This window comes from Plectropomus leopardus, chromosome 11, assembly GCF_026936395.1.
Source record: "Plectropomus leopardus strain MGB_pleo_1.0 chromosome 11, ASM2693639v1, whole genome shotgun sequence".
Classification (NCBI taxonomy): Eukaryota; Metazoa; Chordata; class Actinopteri; order Perciformes; family Serranidae; genus Plectropomus; species Plectropomus leopardus.
The window spans coordinates 21445736-21470726 of NC_142186.1; the positions used below are offsets into that span (position 1 = coordinate 21445736).

The window sequence follows — 24991 nt, forward strand, 5'->3', positions numbered from 1 at the left end:
ATTGAAGTATCAATCTGCAATAGCCTTATCAAACACAGGTGTTCTGGTGCTAACTGTTGACGTCGCACTCCCTTCAACTCCTGAGCTGTCAGTCTTAAATGGGGAAGACTGATTAGCTGAAAGAGTATCTGCCTGAAAGATGAATACAGTGGATTCAGAGGTTGGCTTTTAGACAGAAACTAACAAGCTCTACCTGTGATGCTCCATGGCTAGAATACCAAAGAGAGGAGGCAATTGGGGAAATTTTCACATCATCTGTCAAGTGTTCTCACTCCAGCATCTTGATTGTAAGCCAAAGAACATGAAGTTCCTCTGTTTTCAACCTTTCTTCTGTTATATTGCACTATAAAATCTAATAGAATCACGTGTCATGATAAAAACCTGCTCCTTTAATATGCTATTTATTGTAGTGGTTTCATTTAGAGCTGTTTTTGTTTTTTTGTAATTTTATATCTGTATGAGCAATGGACAGAAAGAAAAACTGCTGGAGCATTATGACAAAAACCTACTGGATTGGTACAGAAGTGTTTTCATATTGTTGAGTGTCTTTTTGTTTAAGCAGCACATGTATCCTGTCATGAGTTTTATTGGTTTAAAATTGCTTGTAAGCTTCGCTCAAGTCTGGTGTTTTTCCTGCAGCTGAGGACATCAATCATAAATTGTGGTCACTGTGTCACAGATTTTAGATGGATGGTCTGTCCATGTCCTGTTGCATTCCTGCATGTAAATTCTGATTAATGCTTGCCCAATCAATTAGGCTTCTTCGTTGTGGCAGTGCTTTGCCTAACGGCGCGCTTTCATGCAAATCAAGGTCGCATGAAGTTCAGCCAACCTGTTGGTTCAGCAGCTGTAAAACGCACAACCGCTGGATACAGATGTGAGGACAGACAAAATATACTCTGCAGTCATTCTGATGACAGAATGACTGAGACTACGTTCTGTAAACTGTGTTTAGTGTGTCTTCTAATTGAAGAGGTTAACTAGCGGTGGCTTTTTATGAGGGGAAACTAAATGTCCTAAGGGCAACACAAAAATCATTTTTGTTGCGGTCATTGGCTACAAATGATTCAACCAGTGCTGAGAATAAGAGTTTCAAACAAGCTGTTATAAAGATGTATTGGATCTGAAGCCACTACATGTAGGCATGATCATTTTTTGAGTGTTAAAGGCATTTAACAGAGTGCACCAGGTGCAAAAAGATACAGACAGATAACTACTACCTGCAGACCTGCAGTTGTGAAAGGTTTGCCAAACCAGAAGGTTCTGTTCAGCGCCGTACCGAGGCAAGCTTCTAACTATTTCATCGGGCCAACTCACAGCCCAAGGGTGGGTCCAGTGGCTCAGGTAAGCTCGTTAGAAAATATTGCAAGTTTCGGGCAGGCAGGTCATTAAGCGACAAAGCAGCGTTCTAAGTTATTTATAGGTTTATTGGGCAATTATACAACTTCCACCTTCTCTTCCCCTCTCAAGTTCTCACTCTCCGTCTCTTTCACTCAACAAGCAGCAAGCAGCTTTATCACCAGTGCTGCTGCGTTCAGTTTCCTGTTATTTGGTTTTTGACGGTGAAAATCTTATGAAATCCGACAAGTTTAAATCTTCCCAGTCTTAATGTCTGGTAAAAACATTTCCCTCTCCAATAGTTAAGGCCGAACATTTTGCCCTAACTGTGAGACAGTCCCTCTCTGCCATTTCCCTTATGTTTGATTTTTTTTTTTTTTGTCAAAAAAGGGGGCAATAGGGCCCATAGGTAGCTGCATGTTGCCTATAGGAAGATCCACCACTGTTTGTGTTAAGCATTATATTGTCAGTGATTAAATTTAAATGTGAAGATGGTGAGAATTTGGAAGGGTCCGCAATCTCGGTCTGCTACAGTTTGGGCTTAAATAGTATTGGCTTGAAATAGAAGAGATTTAACAGTATTTGTTTCTCTCCTGTCTGCATAAATATGATTTGTTGGATGGACTTTTCTATTGTAAATGTAGATTTCAGAATGGAAGAAAGATTTAGACTCTAAACAGTTTCCTTTAGGTTTTTTTCTGCTTGGATTTCAGCTTTAAGAGGAGGGAAAATACTTCTGATTTCAAAAATCATTTATTGCAGCGGATTGCTGATGCAGTCAGTTCCAATTTCATCTGTATGAAAATGAACAGAGAACATTCCTCGGTCTCCCTGCTGTATAAACTGAAAACTGGATGGCGCCTCTCCAGACCGGAGTCTCTACGAACTTGCCTACCTTGGCTCTGAGCCACACTTGTGTAACATAGCGTACACACTGTAAAGGCAGCATCATCACAGGCAGAAAAAACTTGGCCTTTTGTGCCTTTTGGTGTCAAATCGGCCTGCAGAAGTCATGTATCAGTTCTGTGTAAATGAAAATCATGTTGTCCTGGGAGTCTTTTTCTCTTTTGGAAATCAGCTTAGAGCCTAACAAATTTTCATCCCAATTCGTCGAATATCACCGCTGTGAAATTCGTGAATATAGGGCAACATTAAACTATCTGTTCTGCTTATTATCAGTGATGTGTATTTGTATCTTTGATTTGGCTATTTTTACATTTCATAAGCTGGGTCATAATTACCAACCAGGACTTGGAGGTTACGTCCTTGGCATGTTTAGCTCAACAAAAAAATAAAGGATTCAATATGTCCCCATCAGAACTATATTTCTTGAAGTGTGGAAATGGCTTTGAACAAGCATTTTTACATCTTTTTGCAGGAAAAAAAACAAACAGAAAAAAATACATAATTGATCGGCTCACTGAGCAAACAAAAAAGAAAAATCATCTTCTGGTGAACTCTGAAACTCTTTATTTATAAAATCCCTGGCACTGCTCTGATCATGAATTATTTGTCTTGCCTTATTTTAGCCAAAACACATTTATTTAAACACCAGGGCTTTCTTATCGTGCAAAACACATTTCTCTTTCAGATCTTAAGCCATTTATGACCTTTATTATTTACTTCTAACTGCAGACAGCAGCCTCCCAGGTAATGAAGGGCTTACGTCAGCGAGGCAGACCATGTGAACCCAGCAGGGGATGAGCAACTGACAATAGAAACTGTATTGCACCCTCTTCTGGAATAAAAATAGCATAGCAATGCAACTCATGAAGAGCAGTAATTTATCTCTAGATTCTATTACATTTCTCCTTTTCCCTCCAACATAGACAACTTGACAGCTGGTCTATTTAGACTAATGCATTTTATCTCTCAGCCTGGATCTATCTATACATCTATCTGTTATGCCTTAATGTACTGTAGCTGTAACTGTACATACATTTAATTTTAAAATACGTCCTAAAATTAGGACACGAATATTACTTTAGATTCACATACATAAATTACTGATTAATTTTATTTAAGGTATTTTATATAGTATATTTACAAAAGAGATTTAAAAAAATAACTAAATTAAAAATATTTTGTAAATATGAAAACATGAAAATAAGAACAAGCATTCAGAGGAAAAAAAGTATCTTCTTTCAGGTGATTCGGGGTTAAAAGAAAAGTTAATTTTTCTAAAAGCTAGATACTTCCTTTCTTTCTTTTTTTCTCCTTTTTTTGTCGCTGTCGCTCAGCCGATGACGTCCTTCCTGTTTCGCCGTATCAACACGTGTGCGGTGTTCAGTCTGGAGCTGAAGGGAATAACAGCAGCTAAACCTCAGCTTTCAAACACCTTGGTGTGGTGTCTTCATTTTTTGTCGGGGGAAGGCTTTGCCGACTAAGCGGTCAAAATGGTGAAGCCTCGGTTCAAGGGGAAAAGCTCGATAAACCCCTCTTCGTCCAGCAGCAACCCCGGTGAGCTGAGCTAACCCACATTAGCCACACCGTTTGTTTACAGCTAACGCTAATTGTTGCTAGTTTGGTGATACTGTGTTATGGAAAAGACATTTTAGTATTATTTTCCCTTGTTAAATTATCTTAGTCACTGACTTTAAGTGTGCAATATGTCAAAATGAAATTCATATTTCGGGTTGATGTAACTTCAACTAAACCCTGGCCCCTTTTATAACGTGTCGGGTGAAAGTGTTTAAACTACTTATTCTTAACATCTGCAAAACAGCTGCTGATATTAGATGGTCTAAGGATGTCTATCGGTGCAGCTCTATATTTGAAAAGCGAACTGTGTTGAACAAATGGTTAAAATAACTGTACATGTATGTAACAGATCGACCCAAAGGTGCTGGAGGGAACAACATGAGGGACCGAGCCACTATCAAGCGTCTGAATATGTACAGACAAAAGCAGAGATGGTAATTTATTTCAAAGATTTGCATTATTCTTATGAGCTACTTATTGGCTGTTTTTCTAAGTGGCATAATTAAATAACAGGTGCACACTGATAAGTATCTTGTGTTCCCAGTAATGACCGTGGGAAGGTTATCAAACCTCTGCAGTTCCAGTCCACAGTGGCTCCAGGGACTGTAGCCAGAGTGGAACCCAACATCAAATGGTTTGGTAAGTGTATTTTTGTGTATGTTATATATGTTTTTAGCAATATCTGCTGTGGTAGTCGTGAGTATATTGTGTTTTCGATGTCTTTCTTAAATGTGGAACTAACGTGGTACAATATTATAACAGGAATAACTGCTTTGAAAGGGTAGAACTAGTAGATGAGTGCAGAACATGTATGAAATATTTCTTAATGGGTTATTGATTATTGTGTTCAAGTTTGGTGAAAAAGACGACAAGACTGAGAGGATGTTTTTTTTTTCCTGCATTATGAACTTCGAAACCTTAATATGTTCCTACTTCTGTCAGACTCATTTATGCTTGACGTAGTTTGGGTACTGGACACTATTTACTACTTATTTATAGGCATTTTAAGTGTTTGTAAGCTTGACATCTCAAACTTTTTTTTAAAAATGTATTTATCTATTAATATTATTAAGTGCAAAGGGCAGTACAAAAAATAATAACAAAAACAGAGTATTGACAGGTAATGCATACAGAGCAGCAGAAAGCCATGCGCAGCGAAAGTGAATCTTACCACTGTGGGAAACAATGTGACAGATAAACAGAGTTTTTTTTATTCATTTAAAATATTACAGCTTATTTCCATAGCAGTGTGTTAGAATCATCACTAACCATATTACTGTTTGTTGACTTTAGCAAGATGTTACAATAGATATTAGGTGCTTGCCATTAAAGTGTAAAACAATACTAACAGTACTGCATCACTAGAGTTCTGTAGATTTATCAGGTTTGATAGAATTCAGAACGGCCGCTGCAAGAGGAACGGTCTGATGGTGGACATGAGGGCTGTCACTTTCTCAAAAAAAAAACAAAAAAAACATTAATTCCAATGCAATTCATTTAGCCTGACCCCAGAAGCCTTTGTAGAATTGACATTGTATCATTGATTCATGTTGCCTCAGCTGTTTCACTTTAGTGATGAGCTCATTTTACTTTGAGTGAATTGGGTTTTTATATTTGTGGCATCAAATCCAAAACAGGGTACCCGTGTTACTCCTCAGATGGTTTTGATGTCAAGATTATTCGTTTAGCACAATTCGTTTGTCCTCTGCAGTTTGTGTTAGCAGCAGCGTAGTGCACTGATATGGCAGTAGGGCACGCACTTACACGGACCTTTTAGGAACACCTATGGCAGAAATATATACAAATGAATACATTAGAGTATTTATTCTTTGACCACCAATCGACACCTTAACCTGTTAAGTGAATACATCAGTTTTTCATTGCAACGATGGCAGATGTTGAAAGACAGATGACATTATAATCTTATGTTATATTCACGTGTGCACTTTTAATTATTAAGTTAGAGTACACCTGATATGACTAATCAGAGAGTGTGAAAGGAAACTAAACTAATAAGACAAAGAGTTGCAATTGTGATTAAAAAATATGAAGTCTGAACTCAAGATGCCACACTCACAATCTGCATCTACATGTTCTGTATTTCAGCAAATACCCGCGTGATCAAGCAGTCGTCCCTTCAAAAGTTCCAAGAGGAGATGGGCGCAGTACAGAAAGATCCATATCGAGTGGTGATGAGACAAAGCAAACTCCCCATGTCCCTCTTGCATGACAGAGTCAAAGCCCATGTGAGTATAGAGCTCAGAAAGCTCTTTTTAAAAGAAAGAACGATTTCTGTTTTTTTTGTCCTGTGCTGTTTGTGTAATGGTGTGTGTCAGGGAGGCTCTTATGAGGGGATGTGGATTGTTAGTGTGAATTATCACCTTTTATACATTTTATGATGCGTATACTGGCATATCAAGCTAGTAACGTTTTTACCTGACTAATATTATTCGGAGCAGGGGGAAACCATGGCTCTGTTTCCCTCAGTGGCTTATTTCTCGGGATTTTATGAGGTGAGACGAACATGAGGCCTCACTTTAATCCTCATTCAATTCTCACTCTGCCCCTCTGTGACCCTGAGTGCACGAGCGCTCTGTTTGGCTTGGAAGAGTTTCACTCTGCCAGGCTTTAACTTTTTCCACCCCATAACCAACACAATTCTGAATAACATCAAGTTCTTCTTGTTCTCTTTCAACACGGTGGGTCTTTAGTTTATTTTTTTCTGCACACTGGAGTCCCTCATTGAGACCTTCCTCAGAGTTACTGATACTGTGTTTCCTTAACATTTGTGTCTCATTATTGATTGACAAGTGGCCATAAAAGCACCTGTCATATTGTAGTTCTCATATTATCATTCATCATATTTGTACTATTTTCCATGAAGACACCATTATCTACTAATGTGCTTTTAGCCAATTCATGACCTTGATAAAACACTTATGAAGTAAAGAAAACGCTCTTAAACCTGGATGTCTGGCTGCTGATTAACTAGTGGAATGATCTTTTTCCAAATGTCAGATGAGTTAAACCAGAGTTTGCGGTTTGGGAAGGGAAATGCTTTTTCAAAGAACTGGGGAGTCCTGTTGAGGATCTTGGCAGATTATCAGGCAACCTGAAGCCTTAAACATCATTGTTTCTGACAAACCCCATAAACTGTTTGTCCCCCCCAACCCCACCTTTATGGCTGTGTTGCAACAGAGGTATGTCTCGTGATTAAAATCACTGGAAGTGCTGGCTCAGGTTTGGCTCTTTTACTGGCTTACTTAATGCATATTTGGGTGTTCTGTTTACTGTATGCATTAGTTTTGTGATTCTGTCTGAAACCCCTGGAAGGACTGCATCGCTTTGACTGGATCAAAAATTGGTTGTAAAACAGACGAAAAAACGATCTTCCTGTTTCCCATATGTTTCAATACAATATTACTGTTCTGTGTGTCTCGTCAGTGTAACTGGATTCGTTTTTTCTCCATTCATGCTGATGTGAAGATGTTGCCCAAACCTTAACAGTCATAACAGATTCACACTGATCATTCTCTCTCCATGTTATATCCATATCAACTGATACACTAGTATCTCTGTGCTATTTTATTATAAACATAATCCTTTATTATGTTTTTTTCCATCTGAATGAAGTATCTCTTGTCCGAGTTGTAAAATCTAATCTTGCCTGATATCAGACAGAATTGTAAACCAGTTACACTCTGCTTCCATCTTCAGTCTGACATTACATCTACTCTAACTGATTTCTGATAACTGAAGACTGACTGATTTTTCCTAACCAGTCACCAGAGCCCAACCTATTTGCCCAAATGTAACGGGATTTTAAGTCCACACTGATGCGTAGCCATGCCAACATACTGGTTTAGCTTGAGTTTTTAAGGTCCAGTGTGTAGGATTTAATGGCATCTCGCTTTGTGGATGCAGAATTGAAACTTCTTCAATTTGCCAAGCTTGTAGGAGAGCAACGCTTGCTAATGCAAAAATGTCTGGAGTCTATGTTTGATTTGTCTTACTGGGCTACTGTAGAACAAGTTGGTAGACTCCATTGAAGAGGACCCACTCCATATGTAGATACAAATGGCTCATTCAAAGGTTACACAAACACAACAATTCTTATTTTCAGGTGATTATTCATAAATTAAAACATAGTTATGAATATTGTATTCCATTTCTGCCAATAGATGACCCTAAATCTTACACAGGGGACCTTTCGGGCGACATTCAGAGACGTGTCAATTTAGAACAGCCTCGACAGCAGAGTCTATATTGTCTGTAGCCACTGTCATTGCTGTTATAACTCCTTAGTGGTGCCAGCACAATGCTTGACATAGTATGACAATGTCATTTGTCTTGCTCATTGCACGGTTTGACTTATTGTTTGCCCCCCCCCCCATTAGATCGATGGATTGTCAACTGAGAAACTCCTGGTTCATGTCAAGGTTTCAGGCGAATCATTTCAGTTGAGTGGGCAGATTCAAAGGTCTGGGCCCAGAAATAGTCTAATCTGTTTTTTTTTGTACACCTGCAGAACTCTAAGGTGCACATTCTAGACACGGAGGGTTTTGAGACCACATTTGGGCCCAAGGCTCAGAGGAAGAGGCCCAGTCTCGTGGTGGGGGATATGAAGGACCTCATCGAACAGGCAGAGGCCTCGGCCCTGACCTATGATGCAAACAAGGACAAAGACCTGGTGACTGAGGACACAGGGGTCAGGTAAGACCCTCAGAAGAATTTATAATCAGTCCACTCTACTGGATACTTTACCTGAATAGCAGCATAGTTACTGAATTTTAATATTTAAAAAGACAGACATACTCATTTTTTATCCTCATTTTTGCAACAGGGAGGAAGTGCGTGAGGAAATTTTCAAAAAGGGTCAGTCCAAGAGGATCTGGGGAGAACTGTACAAGGTATCGTTTCCATACTCCTCTCAGCACTATGTATTGTGTTAATGTAGAGTTGGGACACTGAAGTGTTGGCGGGTTATTCCACACTCCTGACGGTTTTATTGTAACAGGTGATCGACTCATCTGATGTCATCATCCAAGTGCTGGATGCCCGTGACCCCAATGGAACGCGCTCCAAGAGCATAGAGGCGTATTTGAAGAAGGAGAAATCCTGGAAACATCTCATCTTTGTTCTAAACAAGTGTGACCTCATCCCCACCTGGGTCACGGTAAGAAAATCTACAGCATTGTCATGTCTGGTTACCCATTAGATTGGGAGTGATTGTGTCTGTCTTTTTATAATATTCATTTGTGTGTGTCTCTTTGTCTCGACTTATTCCTGAACCAGAAACGGTGGGTAGCAGTTTTGTCCCAAGAGTACCCCACTCTGGCTTTCCATGCCAGCCTCACCAACTCATTTGGAAAAGGCTCTCTCATCCAGCTGCTCAGGCAGTTTGGCAAGGTAAGCACATGCCTAAAATTCAAAATATCTGGTGCTGTAAAACAATGTTTCAGTGCAGGTAAAAACAATTTGGTGAGTGGAATTTTAAAAGTTTCATGCACCAGTGCACGTACCCTGTAGCCCTGATTTAATGTGCAAAAGAACTATTGCTTTGCTGCTTGATTCAAGGCTTCGGTTTTTGAAATTGTGCCCTCTTTTGATTTACGAGTGTACAATTGTTATTTATAGATCTCATTATGAAAACAAAAATACTTATTATATTGTCGGAGTGCTCAGGGTCCAATTGTCTGTTTCTCATTATTTTGCCCATCGCAAAAGCAAGTCGTATACTGTATGGATGGAAATGGTTTACACAGTGTATTAAATAAAATAACACTTCATTAATACCACACTTGGGAAATTCACACGATACAGCAGTTCAAGAGTCAAAAGCAGAAAACAATTCAAAAAAAGTCATTTGAGTATGAGTACAAGAAAAGGATAAAATATTACCAAATACAAATGAGATAAAATATAAAAATAAAATGAGATAAAAACTGTACAGACACCATATACAACATTGATTCATGAAGGAGTATTCATTGTTTTGATTTTACTGTCATCCCGATCCATTCAATCTTAGATGCTGTGTAAATGAAAGAAGAGATCACAGCTCCTAAGTAAAAGCCATGTTTATATCAAAGCTTTTGTACTTTTTATCCTTACACGCATAAACATGAACAGTATTTTTTTAGTAACATTATAATATGTTCGTGACAAAAGCACATACAGCCAGCAGCAGTAGCGACCCACCATCTGACACTGACACACTGTGAGGAGGGAGGACGGAGACCGACACACGTGTTGGCAGCCGTGGGAATGTAAATGAGCTGGGCTCATGGACAGAGGGCTGTTGTTAATGAATGCCGTATTAAGCGAACTGCCGACAGCTTTTAACTGACTTGACCAGCAGACTTCGAGACAGGCTGATGTAACGGGTGACGTGTCTTATATTTTAAAACCAGCCACTGGCGGCTTGACAAGTTGAGCTGCAGTTGACACCATCAGACGGTTTGAGTCAGGATGAGATGGGCCAGTTCACACTGCTGCAACTTTTATCCACAACTTTCTAAAATGGTGTCGTCTCGCCGCATAACTGTGGTCTGAACTTGGCTTAAGAGATCTGAAAAGTCAAGAAATCAAAAGGGTTTAATATTTTATCTGGAATGTTCTTGTCTGATTTAATATTGTGATTTGAAGAGGTTTTATGCAAAAGATTAAAATAAACTTCTATGTTTGTTTTTTTTTTTTTTATCCCTGTAAAAAGTTTTTGTCTGTTGGATGATGTTCACCAAAAATTCAGGAGATAAGGTGAAAAACCTGTTCCAAAACAGCCTTCAGAGTTTACCTCCTGAGACAAAAATGAAGGATGGTTATATTCTCTTGTTTTAAAAGGATTTGTGATTATCTTGTTTACATAAAAAAAATCCTTTTAAAGATATCCTTTGGTATGTGTTTTGAACAAACTACATTGTAGTTCTGGAGTGATGACAAGTTCACTTGGTTTATTGCTAAAGGCAGTAGAGCCCCATCTAAAATTACCGCCGTGAACTGGAACAGACTGAGGTTGTTGTTTAGGAAATGCAGCATTCTGACTTTATTTTTTGGCCTCCCACAGCTCCACACAGACAAGAAACAGATAAGTGTGGGTTTCATTGGCTACCCTAACGTGGGAAAGAGCTCTGTCATCAATACACTGCGGTCTAAGAAGGTCTGCAACGTGGCACCGCTTGCTGGAGAAACAAAGGTGAGGTTCATGGGTCGTCTCGACTATGCAAATCAAATTTAGACCTGTGACAATCAACGTGCAGCGGAGGAAGTATTCAGGTCCTTTATTTAAGTAAAAGTATCAATACCATACTTTAAAAAAATACTCTGTTACTTGTGAACGTCCTGCATTGAAAAAAACAACAATTTAACAAATCATCAAAAGGAAAAGCAACAGGTCTGCATATTTGAGAAGGTGAAATCATGAAATGTTTTTCCATGAAAAATTGTTTTAATATTATCAAAATAGTTGCTAATTTATTTTCTAATCAACTGACTATTTCAGCTGCACTTGGAGATCTTACGGTTTGTGTGCAAACGTCTTTCTTTGTAAAGTCACTAGTAACTAAAGTTGATGTAGTATTTATTTATGTTTTAAGTATAGTGGAGTAGAAGTAGAAAGTGGCATTAGATTAAAATATTCAAGTACAATGAAATATCTTAAATTAGTACTTAAGCACAGTACTTGTACCTACAAATTAAACCACTGGCAATGTGACAATGGAAAGTCCATCTAGTCATTATTACAAGGGACGGTCCTGTAAAAAGAAATTCTTTTAAAAGAAAGTTTTAAAATGTGAATTTCAGAAGTTGCGGATTTACACAGAAGACAGTATAAAGACCTACAATATAGAATATTAAAAGAAAAGATCTGAGTAGTACATAAGCACTGCTAATAAAGTGAGAATGGGAGCAGAGAGGGGAATGGTGCTTTTGTGTGTAGTGTGAAAAGGAGCTTTGATTTAGTGGTAAGGTAATGTGAGGTGAAATGATGCATGTTCCTCTTCTTAACTTGTAATTGTGAATAGCTGCAACAACAGAAGTCGCTGCACTCCGAGTTCTTAACTATATAACTAAAAATCTAAGTGAAGTTTGGGCCAAGAGAAAGAACAACCATTTTTATCCTTAATTTCCTCTCTCTGGAGCTGCTTATCCAGTTTGGACACAAACAAGGGTCTGAAAACCCCAATGTCCACAGCAGGGTCAAGGGGAAAGATCTTATCTTTACTTTTCCGTGCTTGGCAAAGCTGTGAACTTGGACCACAAGAGAGGGGAGATTTTTTTTTTTTTTTTTTTTTGCACACCGAGCCAATGAATCTGATGGGTCTGTAGCCAGCACACCTTTATTACTCACCTCGCTCTTTGATTCTCACCACATAACCATAATCAGCCAAACAAGCTCATGATCCACAGAAATGCAGAGACCCTCATTCCTCCTTTTGTTAGAATAGGTGTGTGTTTTTGTTTACACAGAAAGTTACATTACAATCCCTCAGATGAAATCATGAACTGGAGAAATTGTAGCATGTGGAGAAACGAAAGGGAGCCGTTCTCACAGTTCTTCGTCAGATTTAAAACAGTCTTTGCTTTTCCAAAAGATTTTTTAAATATTTTGCTTCCCCACTCATCATAGTTGACTTGACCATATAAACAGCATTAATCTCATTCATTCTTTAGGTGTGGCAGTATATCACTTTGATGAGGCGCATCTTCCTCATTGACTGTCCTGGTGTTGTCTACCCTTCAGAAGACAGTGAAACTGATATTGTCTTGAAAGGAGTGGTAAGCATTGCTCTCATTTTTTTCTTTTATGTTCCAAGATTTTGTAATATCATCCTTGCATGCTTCAGCTACCACCCCAATAGTCTGCTTGCCATATTATTGTCTTATTATCACTTTGTGTCTGTAGGTCTTTTTATTGCTATGTCTAAATGTGCTGCTTAGTATACATTTATATATTTCTTACTATGTTTCTTTTCATTTAGTTATTATTCTAGAATTCAGATTATTTTATATCTTAAGTTGCTCGTACTTTGATTTTATGCTTGTACTATATTTCAATGTGCAGGACTTTAGGAACACTATCAGTAGCATCTGAAAAACGGCAATATCACATTTTAGACATAATGTTCCAGCGAATGTTAATGTGGATTTCTTAGCAGCTCGAGCACCTGGTGTGCCATGAACAAAGAAATGCAAGTAAAATCCTGCTGCTAATACCCAGCTGTTCAAAAAAAATGCCATAATCAACTCTGATTCTGATCCCCTAAAGTCTTATCCATGATCGTAGGTTTAATACATGGGACACACAGGCCCCCTAACTGAATGATTGCAGGTTCACATCTTCTATTGCATGCCTTTTTTTCCCCCCTTCCTCATAAAGGTTCAAGTGGAGAAGATCAGGAACCCAGAGGAGCACATTGGGGCCGTACTGGAGCGGGCCAAGCCAGAATACATTCAGAAGACCTACCGCGTCCCCACGTGGAACTCTGCTGAAGACTTCCTTGAGAAGCTTGCATTTCGCACTGGGAAACTTCTGAAGGTCTGATTGTTCTTCTCTCTGTTCTTCTTCTCGCTTTCAGGACATTACAGGCCATTTCTAAAACTGTGTTTTACTTACTTTTTTTACGTACTCCCCCCCCCCCCCGTTTAGTTTTGTTTTTGCATTTGCCACTATTGTTCATGTTTGGCACATGAAAGAAGTTTCAGTTTATTGCAAGCTGGAACCTCATTACAATGTGTCAATAAAAATCCTACACACTACACCTTTTAGGTAATCCATCAGGGCCTGTATAGACAAACACTCAGAGAGCCCCTTAATTAGCCTTAAACATTTCTAGCGAGGAGTCATAGCTTAGGTGTGATTTAGGAAAATTATGAGCAAGGAAGTGACAGAAACTTCGACCTCACTAAGGAGATGTGGTTGATGTCATTGCTAGGTGTGATGCATTCTTTTAATATAATGAATGGTTGTGATTGAATGATTGGTTGTCCTTTTGTCCACCTGCACAGTGTGGACATCCAGTGAAAATGAAATGAATTGCATCACATTATGAGACTGTGAAAGTGTTGTCACTGTTTTGTGATCACTGCTGATGGCAGGCTGAGACAGACCCAGGTCTGCTGCATTTCTCCAGTTGCCAAATATCTTAGTGTTGTGATTACTTTCATTTCTGGCATTACTGCGATGGGTGGAAGATGTGAATATATCTCTAATGGGATTGACCACAAACATTACCTCTGCATCATCTAATCGGTAGAGTTTCCATAACTCACTGTTAGTTAGTGTTATAGCTCCTATCCCTTTGTCTTTCCACCATTTTCTCTACTTTTGAAACTCTTAAGCCTCATAAAAATCCTTCTCCATACTAACTTTTTTTTAGGTTAATATGCAAAGTGTATGTCAAAAGTTTAAAATCCTAACCTTGTATTCTTTAAATTGTGCAGGGTGGTGAGCCAGATCTCTCCACAGTCTCCAAAATGGTGTTGAATGATTGGCAGAGAGGACGTATCCCCTTTTTTGTAAAACCACCTGGACCTGAGGGGGATCAGGAGGTAAGACTTAACTGAATTTTTTGAGTTAAGGACTTTTTTAATATACTACCCTGTGCACTTTTTGTCAACCTGTGTTTTGTCCCTGTAATTTTTCTAGGACAAGGAGCTTTTGCCAGTTGAAGGACCCTTAGTTGAGAATGTGCAGGAGGAGCAGCCAGACAATCCAGATGCTGTCTCGGAGGAGCATGAGGAGCATCAGCAGAGGCAGCAGAGACAGAAGGAGCAGGTCCAGAAGATTCTGGCTAATGTTCGACAGAACTTTGGCAAGATCAACGTGGCACCCGAATTCAGTGAAGAAGACTTGGTTCCTGTGGAGATGCCTGACCTGGGACTGTCTGACATGTCTGGCTCCGATGGCGAGGAAGAGTGCGAAGAAGAGGAGGGAGGAGAGGAAGACAGGGCCGATGCTGAACCAGCCGATGGAGAGACAGAGGACTCTGAGTCCACAACCGCTCAGACTGGCAAAGCAAACAGCAACAAGAGTTCACACGAGGTGATTCGTGCGCTGGATGAGAAGATCTCTAAGTACAAGCAGTTCCTGGACCGGGCCAAATCCAAACGCTTCTCTGCAATCCGGTCCGTGTGCTCTCACCCAAACCTCACTTACATATTTCCTTTGTTATGTGTATTGCCGTTATTACATTATTCAGTAAAGTAACATTAAGTTGTCAGGCAGAGAGATGCCATGCATTTTAGGTGGTCCGTGCTGACCAGCCTTTAATCCCCTGAGGACAGCAGTCATCGGTTTGACGCTCTGATCAGTGGCTTATTTCCATAACTTTTGCATGTCATTGTGTTTTTTAAACTTTTGTTGAATTTCAGCCCACAAACTGCAGGACAAAGTCAAATAACAGTTGTATGAGCCTAAATGAATTACTGTTCATTTCAACAGATCCCAACAGGAGTAAACCGTTCTTTTTTGTCTTCTTTGGACAGGATACCTAAGGCACTCTCTGACAAAGCGTTCACAGACATCAAGACTAAACAAGCGGCAGCAGCGAAGCAAGCACAGAGGAAAGGTAGTCAATCTACATGTTTGTCATGACTTTGTATGGTGCTGAATGTAGATTCTTTTTGGAAGAGATATCAGAATTGGTGAGGCTCCAGAAAACACTTTCACCATTCCTCAGAGCAAATAAAAAATGCAAACAAGCATGCCATCTTACTGTTATGTCTTTTAAGTTTGACACAAATACCTAAAGACTGATTTTTGCCCGTAGCTATACAAATTAAGTAGGTCAAGTTGATGTTGAAAGCCCATCAGGTGCTAACATCAGATTTGTTCATCTTTGCTTGAATTCAGATGCAAACCAGAGGAGTAAGAAGAGGAAAGCTGCGGATGACGAGGAGTCTACTCAATCCCACAGACTGACGTCTAAACAGGTATGCAGTGTTTGTTCTCTCTGACGTCAAACAGATCCGTCTGCGGAGACAAGTTAGGTGAATGTTGCTTTTACTGATGTAACAGGAATGGAGATCAAAAGCTCATTTTTCTCCTCTGTTCTCTTTATCCATCCCTACAGAGAAGAGCGATGGAGCGTTCTAAGAAGGCGAAGAAAGTTGGTGTACGCTATTACGAAACACACAATGTAAAAAACAAGAACAAGAACAAAAAAGCCCCGGCACAAGCCCCAGAACGGCAAAAGGCCAAAAGATCCAAGCACTAGACTGGAGGCATAATAAAGTCTGGAATAAATCTTTATTTAAACTAGCTAAAAAGCCACTGTTTTATTGAAAATGTAGAGTTGACAGAAGGTGGCATTCTAAGTGTTAAATGACCTTTATCATGTGGCTACTTGATGCCTTATCTTGACTTTAAAGTCCTTTTGGAAAAATGACTGTCTTGGGTTTTCAGTTTTGTTTCCCCTTCAGCCCCAATCCGTTTTTGAATGACATTTCATTCATCATTTACAGGTGTAATGCTCTCTTGATGTTCAAGAGAAATGTACAGTTATTGTTTGAACTGTACTTGTCATGCAATGCTGTAATAAAATATTTGCTAATTCAACTGGGTTACATTTACATTCATTGATATCATTTAGAAATAAGACAAAAGGAAGACTGAATAACTTTCTGTAGTGGGAAATGGCTGCTGGGTTCTTGTTTGGCGAAGTTACTTCTTTGGTGCAATGATCCCTTCCAGTTGGGTCTGAATAGGAAGACAAATATGAAGATATTAAGGCAGGCAACATTGCTACTGCTGGTGCTCAATCTAACAGAAGTCGTTGTCTTTGTTACGTAATTTCGAAACATCACCTTTAGCTGCTGGTTGGATCTCTTCAGGAACTGAACCTCTTCAGCGTGCTTCTTCTCCTCCACCTGTCGCCTCTCATTTTCTCTCTTTTCAATTGCATCACTTTTAGCTTTCTGTTCGTTCAGCTGCTTCTTCAGCTCTTGTCTCTCCTCTTCCAGATCAGAGATCTAGGTTAGAAGGCACTCTTTGTTTTGTACCAGATAATGCAGGCTCAAAAAAGCCACCATCCTTATTTTGCTGTAACTGCTAAAGAGAAATGGCGCCCTCTGCTGGACATAGAGCTGAAAAACAGTTAATAAATCTATTCCTGTGGCTTTATTGAAACATTCAAAATATACAATATCTATTATCTATCAGGTGTAATAAAAAAAATCTGACTTTTGTTTCCTTTTGCTATTACTCGTAAGTCATAACAAAAGAACTGCATGCTCTTACTTTCTTCTCCATGTCAGCCTTGCCCTGCTCAGCCTGCAGCGCTTTCCTCATTCCAAAAGCCACACTGCTTTCGTACAGAGTCTGGTAGGCAGCGATAGTCATTTGTATTTCATCTCTAACCCGCAACAGCAGCAGACCCCTCTCTGCACAGTTGATGGTCACCTGTCTGATCAGCTCATCTTTAAGAAATAGAAATTCAGGAGAGTCAGAAAGTTGAGTTAATGTCAGTGTAAATGTGAAAAGTACCTTCGTTTGGGTGTAGGAACATTGTTATGTCACAATAAAGCCTAACAAGGTAAAAAATAAATCCAGCTAAATGGATCACAAAAATAATATGTGTCCTTTAGCTCTGTTTGTATCGTGTGTACAAGGCAGTATGTTTACCACAATGACCTCAGTTATCACCGGCACTTGCGCCTCCTCCTTACCAAAGCACTGGGAGTAGAGCTCCCTGCGGATAGGACAGATTCCTGTTTCTCTGGCCTGTCTTTGCTGCAGCTTTTCATCCAGCAGTTCTTCTAGGTTGATAACATCTGTTCTTGTACAAGGTGCACTAGACACTTGCTGCACCCACAGCTGGTTGTCCTCTATCCATTCCCTGGAAAAACCGAAGTTGAATTAATTAGAGAATGGTTTCAACATGCTGAGCAAGACATCGTCGATGGGAAGAGCTATACCTTGGTGGAAGGATTGCGTTCAGGATCTCCTCATTTTCCTGCTTGGTGCACTCAGCAGTGGCTGATTTTGGTTTTGGGGGTGGTGGGACAGGGAGAGAGTTAGCAGGTTGCTCATGGCTCACTCTCAAAAGGCGTCCCTGGAAGGGAAGAGATTTTATTTTGCATATGCACTGCAATGTTTCTACAACATTTATTGTCCTTATTATATATTTTCTAAAATTGCCTTTTAATATTCTACTTTGGAATTCACTCATTACCTGTTCCAAACCCAAACTGTGCATTGCTAAAAAAAAAAATAAACAAGAAAAAAAAGGACAGTAGTAACTGCAGTAGTCAAGTACTGCAGATGTTGTCATGCTGATGTTGCCACACAGGTAACAGAAGTAGCTGCTGCAATTTTAATACTTGCACCATCTGCATGAAGAGAGTGCTACAGCTTTTTTTTTTTTGGCTCTTTTTTCACAGTTTACAGACTTGAATCACCTTTTAGATAAAATAAAATAAATACAAATACTATGGAGTTTGTTGCAGTAAAACACAGTTTGAAGGTTATGTAAATTAGTATATTTCATTGAACATCAATGACTCAGGTCACATTATACTTTTTCAGGCACTTTTTCCAGTGGTGGACAAAGTATTCAGATCCTTTACTTGGTTAAATATAATACTACAGTAACCAGTAAAAGTCCTGCATTCAAAATCTTAAGTCCAAAAGTATTAGCGTCAACATATACTTAAAGTACAAAAAGTAAAGGTACTAATTATGTACAATGGCCCATTTCAGAATCATACATATGATTTAATTACAAATACTGATACATTAATGTGTTCATCACTTGAATGTTGTAGTTGGTAAAGGTGGAGCTAATTTAAATTGCTTTATTACTCTGCTTTTGTTGGCTGAACATATAAGAACATATGATAACCTATTTTGATACAAAATAAATAATCTAAGTAACTTGTTACTTAAGCTTTAAAATAAATGCAGTAGTTTAAAAGGGCAACATTTTCCTCAGAAATGTAGTTTAGTAGAATAACAAATTAGCACAAAATAGAAATACTAAAGTAAAGTACAAGTAGGCCTGCCTCAAAGTTGTACCCAAGTACAGAACTTGAGTAAATGTACTTAGTTACATTCCACCTCTGCAGGATAAAGGATAGATGGATAAATGTGATTTATCTCCCTTCTACCCTCTCTGTCTTACAGACAAGTGTGACTTGTTTGGGGGTGAAGGCACCTGTCCAGATGATGCCTTATGTGTCCATAGTTACAGCACCACAGGTTTAGGATGACTTAATGTCACTGAGTAGTGTGAATTCAAACAAAGAAAACAGGGTCCAGAAAACCCTCTTAAAATTCACGGTAGACTAGATATCGTATTTGAAACCTGAATTCACATCATTTTTTGTGCTGCATTCAGACGCCTATTGCAAGCTATTTAATGCTTCTGAACCTGAGCAAATTGGTTTGATTTCTTAAAGAAAAAAAAAAAACATTTGGGGGAAAAATGCTTTTGCCAACTTAGCAGGAAATGTCCCACAAATCCCACAGCTCTTTTTGGTGTCACTTTCTTGTTAGTTGTTTTTATTTATTTTTGTCTTTTTGCTTATTTTCAGGTAATTTTCTTGTAACTTAACGTTAACTGAAGTCGGGTTGTAGTGAAGTTTACTTGGGAAACTCACCTTTGGTGACTTTCTGTCTGTGGTTGTCCTGACCAAAACTGGATTGTCGTATTTCAGGAGAGACGCGGCTGGTGTAATCATTGTGTTTACCTAAAAAACGATAAAGCTTTAACGTTACACTAAAGCTTTGATGTTACACTCAAACCAGAGGCTTCTTGGCGAGGTTTTCGGTTGCAGAAACTGTTTGCTGTTGTCATGGCAACAGTGTCCGGGCGTTCCATATTAGTTTTTCCGAGTGGAACCTGCAGTTTGTTTTTATAATAAATTTTGGTGACCCAAAATATATCATAATCGTACAAATGTTAAGGCAACATTACCAAATGTAGTTATTAAAGAGTGTCATTTGTATTACAAGAAATGTAGTAACAAGTTTACTAGTGTTGTTTTTGAATCTAGGGTGTTTCATGATCATTTCTGATCGGTTGTTTTTCTTGTAGAAATTTTATTTACTTTCAACATGAATCCCCCTAGTCTATTTAGTCTTTTATTTGTTGTTTTTCCTTGTCTTCTACTAAGTTGACAATTATTTTGTGTTTGTGGTTGAATGGAGTTTACATCCTCTACAAGACATTATATGTCTATACTTTGTACGTTTTTGAGGGTTCAATAAAATAAAAAAATATATAGATATATCATAATCAACACTATAGAAGAAGCTTTAGTGGTAAGGACCAAACTTTTATCCGGTCACAAGCAAAATTTCTGCCACAAAATGTTGCTGCGTGAAACAGCTAATACGGTGAACTGTCGTCATCCGGAACCAAATGAAAGTTGGTAGGGACCACGCCGAGATAAATTCGGGGCGTACCACAGGAAGCGGAAGTGAGTAATTTGAGCATAACAATCGAAGTTTGTAAGCGCAACGTTTTTGAGTTTGTTTTTGTTTTTTTATACGTTTAGGGTGGACAGCGATGTATATTTAGTAACATAAGGGTTTGATTAGAATATATATATCAGAATGACCAAAGAAAAGCGTCACAGGAGACGGGAATCACCGGAGCGGGAGCCCAAAGTTAAGATAAAGCAGGAGCAAGTGAGCCCTGTTAGGCCACAGAGATCACGCCGCTCCAGGTCCAGATCCAGCGGCAACTCAAGTCCACAGAGGAGACGAACGAGCAGGTAACATCGATATATATAGTCATTATATCACTTCTCTGCCACGTTTTTTTTTTCATTATATCATGTTGTTTATGTTTTACCTTCACAATTACGACAAACGTGTTGGTCAGTAATACTTTGTAGCTTTACGAGCTAAGAAGAATGTTTTCTTTTATCCCTAGCCTTTTTACAAACGCAGCTACAGCCCATACAATACTCTGTATTTAAACTACAGTAGTATGGCAGTCATTAAATATCTATTTTAAGTCCTTTAACAGTGTTTTTGTGTTGTGTGTGTAACGTTAGGTCACCCGTGAGGCCGAGGGACCGCTCCTCACCTGGTAGAAGAGAGACATCTCCTGCCAGACGAGGCAGCAGATCACCCAGAAACAGACGAAGTCGCACTCCTCCCCATCGTGGTGCTGATGTCAAAATAAAACGGGTGATTAGGTTCTAAATTATTTTAAAAATATGCCATACGGCTTTGATAGTTAAATAATTATTGATTTGTTTCAACACTGGCATACAGCACTAGTAGAGTATGTCACCTGTATGTGTGCTACTGACAGGTAGCACTTATCATTAGCATACACTCATGAGTGTAATGGTTTTGTTATTCAAACTTGGTATGAGTGTGACAGGCGCAGAGTTTAAGAGCGCCACAGTAGCAGTTTAACTTTCAGATAACTGCTAACATGTAACTGCTGACTGGGAGTTTAAAGTTCACAGTAAAAACATCAACACTTCTGGCTCAAGGCGAGCCGGGTGTATCAAAATGAAAGCACCAGTGGTTCCACTTTGATTTATTTAATTAACGATATTGTATTTACTTCATTATAATTGCATTTTACTAGACTTAATTCAAACAGTGCATTATTCAACTGATTGATAGTGGCTACTTATGTAACTTTACTGTAACTGTAGTTCATTTAATAATTTAGCATTTGACTAGCCTACGGAAGTTTAGAGGAGATTTAAAAAGATCAATAAATATACCAAGTATTGCAATATAGCCTAAAAATATTGCAATATTATTTTTAAGCTATATCTCGTAGCCCAAGTGGAGAGCCAATATTTGGCTACAGGTGGCCGTGTAGCATAGCTGCCGTGAAGGTATGAGCACATGAAAACTGCCTTTGAGAGGCAATGAATATAATCTACTCATTATTACCAGTTTTGAACAAAGTGTTTTCATGGAATGTTGTAGCTTTCATTGTAACCACATAAACTTACAGTTTGTACCAGTAATTAGAAGCATAGTCATCAGCATCATACACCAAATACAACAGTGACACAGCAACGGGCACTTTTCAGTCTTGTCAGCCTGACTGAATGTAACACAAAAACACTTCTTTAAAGGATGAACCAAACTGCAACTTTATAAACTAATAATCTTTCTTTAAATGTCTTCTTACCAATAATCTCACAGGAGCGGGAGGAGCATCGGGCTAGTGGTGATGACCGGAGGAGAAGAAACGACCAGCCAGAGGAGAGGCGTAGCAGGTGGGAATCGGACAGACCGCGGGAAAGAGATCGCGACAGACACAGAGAGCGAAGTGCACTTGCCTCTCAACAAGCTGAGAGGCAGCAGCACGATGAGAGGCGCAGAGAAAACCGTCAGCGGCGTGAAGAAAACCAAGAACAAGATTTTGGACAGTCTGGAGGAGGGAGTGACGACAATAATGACCCACCTGTTGAGAAGGAGAAGCCCAACTTTGAACTGTCGGGGGCTCTGACGGAAGATACAAACACATTCCGGGGGGTGGTGATTAAGTACAACGAACCACCTGAGGCTCGCATTCCCAAGCGCAGATGGCGGCTGTACCCCTTCAAGAATGACGAACCCCTTCCAGTCATGTACATTCACAGACAGAGTGCCTATTTGTTGGGGCGACAGAGAAAAATTGCCGACATCCCCATCGACCACCCATCCTGCTCCAAACAACATGCGGTATTCCAGTATAGGTAAGAACAAAATCACCGGCATAGATAGAAAGATCGATAGATACTTTACTTATCTCAAAGGAAATTCACGCAGGGGGCTTGCTATGCTTTAGAAATCTATAACCATAGTCTGCATGAATTAGACAAACTCCAGTCAGTGTTGCAATGTTCTTGGATGATTTTGCTGCTGTATGAGTAATACGTGTGTGCTTTATTTCTGCAGACTGATGGAGTTCACACGTGCAGACGGCACAACTGGTCGCAGGGTGAGGCCTTACATCATCGACCTGGGTTCTGGCAATGGCACCTACCTGAACAACCAGCGCATTGAAGCCCAGCGCTATTACGAGCTCAAAGAAAAAGACGTTATCAAGTTTGGCTTCAGCAGTCGCGAGTACGTCCTGCTGCACGAGTTTTCAGATACAAGCGAGGTGGACGCCAAGGTGGAAGAGGAAGACGACGAGGGCCTCGATGAATAAATTGTTCCCATAAAATGTATTGCCCAATTCAGGTTAGGTAACATCATCATCAACTAATAGTTGTTTCTGCAGGGATTGGAACAATTTAATGACCTGTTAAATGTAGGACTTGATTAAAATAAAGGAACAAGGCTGGTTTGTATATTCTGTAACTATTGCTTAAACCTGCCACAACTGTCTCAAGAAGACTTCCTATTCTCAGGTTGTTTGTGTAATGTCTGTTTGATGCATGATTGATCTCTCATTTGACGGCGCTCCCGATACAAAGTGCTCAGTGCCAGATAAAGAAATCTTGCTAAACACAATAGTTTATTTTATATTTTTGGATCACAGTGCTGAGCACAAAGTATAGCAGAAGACTAATTTCTTGTCAGTGTCCAGGCTGTATATGTCATTGTACAATACGTGGAATGTGAACTCTCCATACAACTTTTAAATACATTGCCTTTTTGCTTTGTAGTGCAAGAGGAAAAATAGTTCATGCTGTTGTGTGATTTCTTTGACCAGTTTTAAGTGTATTTACCACTTTTATTTTATCTTCTGAAGGCGACAGCATTCATAGGTGGGTATATCATAAGAATCTGGCTTTAAAGGTCCAGTGTGTAGGATTTAGGGTCATGTATTGGCCGAAATGGTATATAATATTCATTATTATGTTTTTGTTTGTTTATCTTTTGAAACTAAGAATCATTTTGTTTGCATTACCTTAGAATCAGCTGTTTATATCATACAGAGGTGCTCAAGAATTGGTCCTCTCCCACAGAGTCTGCCATTTTTGACAGCAGACAAATCCAACACTGGCTCTATATAGGACCGTGCGTGTTGTTGTGTTCTGCATGCTTGGCACGTGGTAGAAGTTTCAGCTCTGCAATCTCACCAGCTAGATGCTATTAATGCTTTGTTGCATTTCCCTCTGAGTTTGGAGCTGGGAATGACGTCACACTTAAGTTGGTGCTAATATAGTGCCACAGAGATGACATCATTCTGTAGGCAGATGCGGGAGTTAGCGTCGCCGTGGTTCCCTCGTCAAAAAGTCGATGGGATTTTTCCATTGGATCATTGTAATAAACATGCTCTGTGACAAACAAAAATTTATGATACTTAGACATTTTGTTCCAAACAATCATCTTCACAAATGAACACCACTTCTATGATTTTTGAAGGTGAAATACAATCACTGGAAATAATAAGCAAAAGTTAGGCTGTAAATGATTTAACATCATCATTACAACAAGTCTGTAAAGCCATGTTCAGTGGGGCACAAAACACAAAACAATTTTAAAAAAAAAAAACAGAGACTTTGACTGGTTTTGACTTAGAGACGAGGGGTCCGGGAGTGCTGAAATAACTCATTATTGGGTTTTAGGACTCATACCTGGGACATTCTATAAACAGTACATTATTACAGCTTTTATTACCGTTGATGTGCGAAGCAGCCATATTGGGTTTTGAGGTCAGGGTTGGTTCAGGTTCCTTTCCTCCAGGTGACTTTCTTTTTTTTTTACATATGATTTATTTATGAGATTTTCAAGAAATTTTTATACAAAACTTCAAAAACACAAACTTCAAACTTCAAAAACATGTGTAAGGCCATACATGTCCATAAAAGATAGAATTGGCAGAAAACTAGATAAATAATACAGCAAAGCAAGGTTGTTTGTAGAGACATTCATAGAAAAAAGGAACAAGCAGTACAGTCTTAAAAGGTAATCATAAATAATAACTACAAGGACAACAACAACAGCAGGAAATAAGAAACAAAAACAAAGACAAAGACAAGTAAACAGACAAAAAAAAAAAAAAAAAAGCAGATAATAATGAGTGCATGCGTAATCACAAATGCAAAATGACCTGCTCAATGCAGATGTACCACTAGGACTGGAAAAGCAGGGTTAGCAGGCCAGAGGGTTCAGGATGGTGGTACAGTGGCGGGGGGCGCACCACCGATGGGGACAATATTCAACTGAATGGACCTGACATGTTCTAGGAAGGGGAGCCAAATTTTAGAAAATTTAACGTTGGAACCTCGAAGACAGTGTTTTATTTTCTCC

At 39.2% G+C, this 24991-nt stretch overlaps 3 protein-coding genes across 4 annotated transcripts; 2 read left to right on the top strand and 1 right to left on the bottom strand.

Annotated features, from left to right (window-relative positions):
- The first annotated feature begins 3577 nt into the window (after positions 1-3577).
- gnl2 (G protein nucleolar 2) lies at positions 3578-16378 on the top strand. Its single transcript, XM_042490719.2, has 16 exons — positions 3578-3798; positions 4169-4253; positions 4364-4458; positions 5926-6065; positions 8348-8532; positions 8663-8729; positions 8837-8995; positions 9115-9228; positions 10886-11014; positions 12493-12597; positions 13199-13357; positions 14263-14370; positions 14468-14946; positions 15307-15389; positions 15674-15753; positions 15894-16378. The coding sequence occupies exons 1-16, from the start codon at positions 3735-3737 to the stop codon at positions 16035-16037; spliced, it is 2196 nt and encodes a 731-aa protein (XP_042346653.1). The 5' UTR covers positions 3578-3734; the 3' UTR covers positions 16038-16378.
- Positions 16379-16381: 3 nt separating this feature from the next.
- dnali1 (dynein, axonemal, light intermediate chain 1) lies at positions 16382-19610 on the bottom strand. Of its 2 annotated transcripts, XM_042490720.2 has the most exons (6): positions 19420-19610; positions 17737-17873; positions 17488-17657; positions 17060-17238; positions 16627-16791; positions 16382-16519 (listed from the first exon to the last, which is right to left on the bottom strand). In XM_042490720.2, exons 1-6 carry the CDS (start codon positions 19498-19500, stop codon positions 16484-16486), a joined length of 768 nt encoding a protein of 255 aa, XP_042346654.1. In that variant the 5' UTR covers positions 19501-19610; the 3' UTR covers positions 16382-16483. The 2 variants fall into 2 exon arrangements, with proteins under 2 accessions (XP_042346654.1, XP_087940397.1); XM_088084271.1 differs by having other exon boundaries at positions 16405-16791.
- A 610-nt stretch (positions 19611-20220) lies between these two features.
- Positions 20221-23419, top strand: snip1 (Smad nuclear interacting protein). Its single transcript, XM_042490090.2, has 4 exons — positions 20221-20538; positions 20824-20959; positions 21947-22482; positions 22685-23419. The coding sequence occupies exons 1-4, from the start codon at positions 20378-20380 to the stop codon at positions 22938-22940; spliced, it is 1089 nt and encodes a 362-aa protein (XP_042346024.1). The 5' UTR covers positions 20221-20377; the 3' UTR covers positions 22941-23419.
- The last annotated feature ends 1572 nt before the right edge of the window (positions 23420-24991 follow it).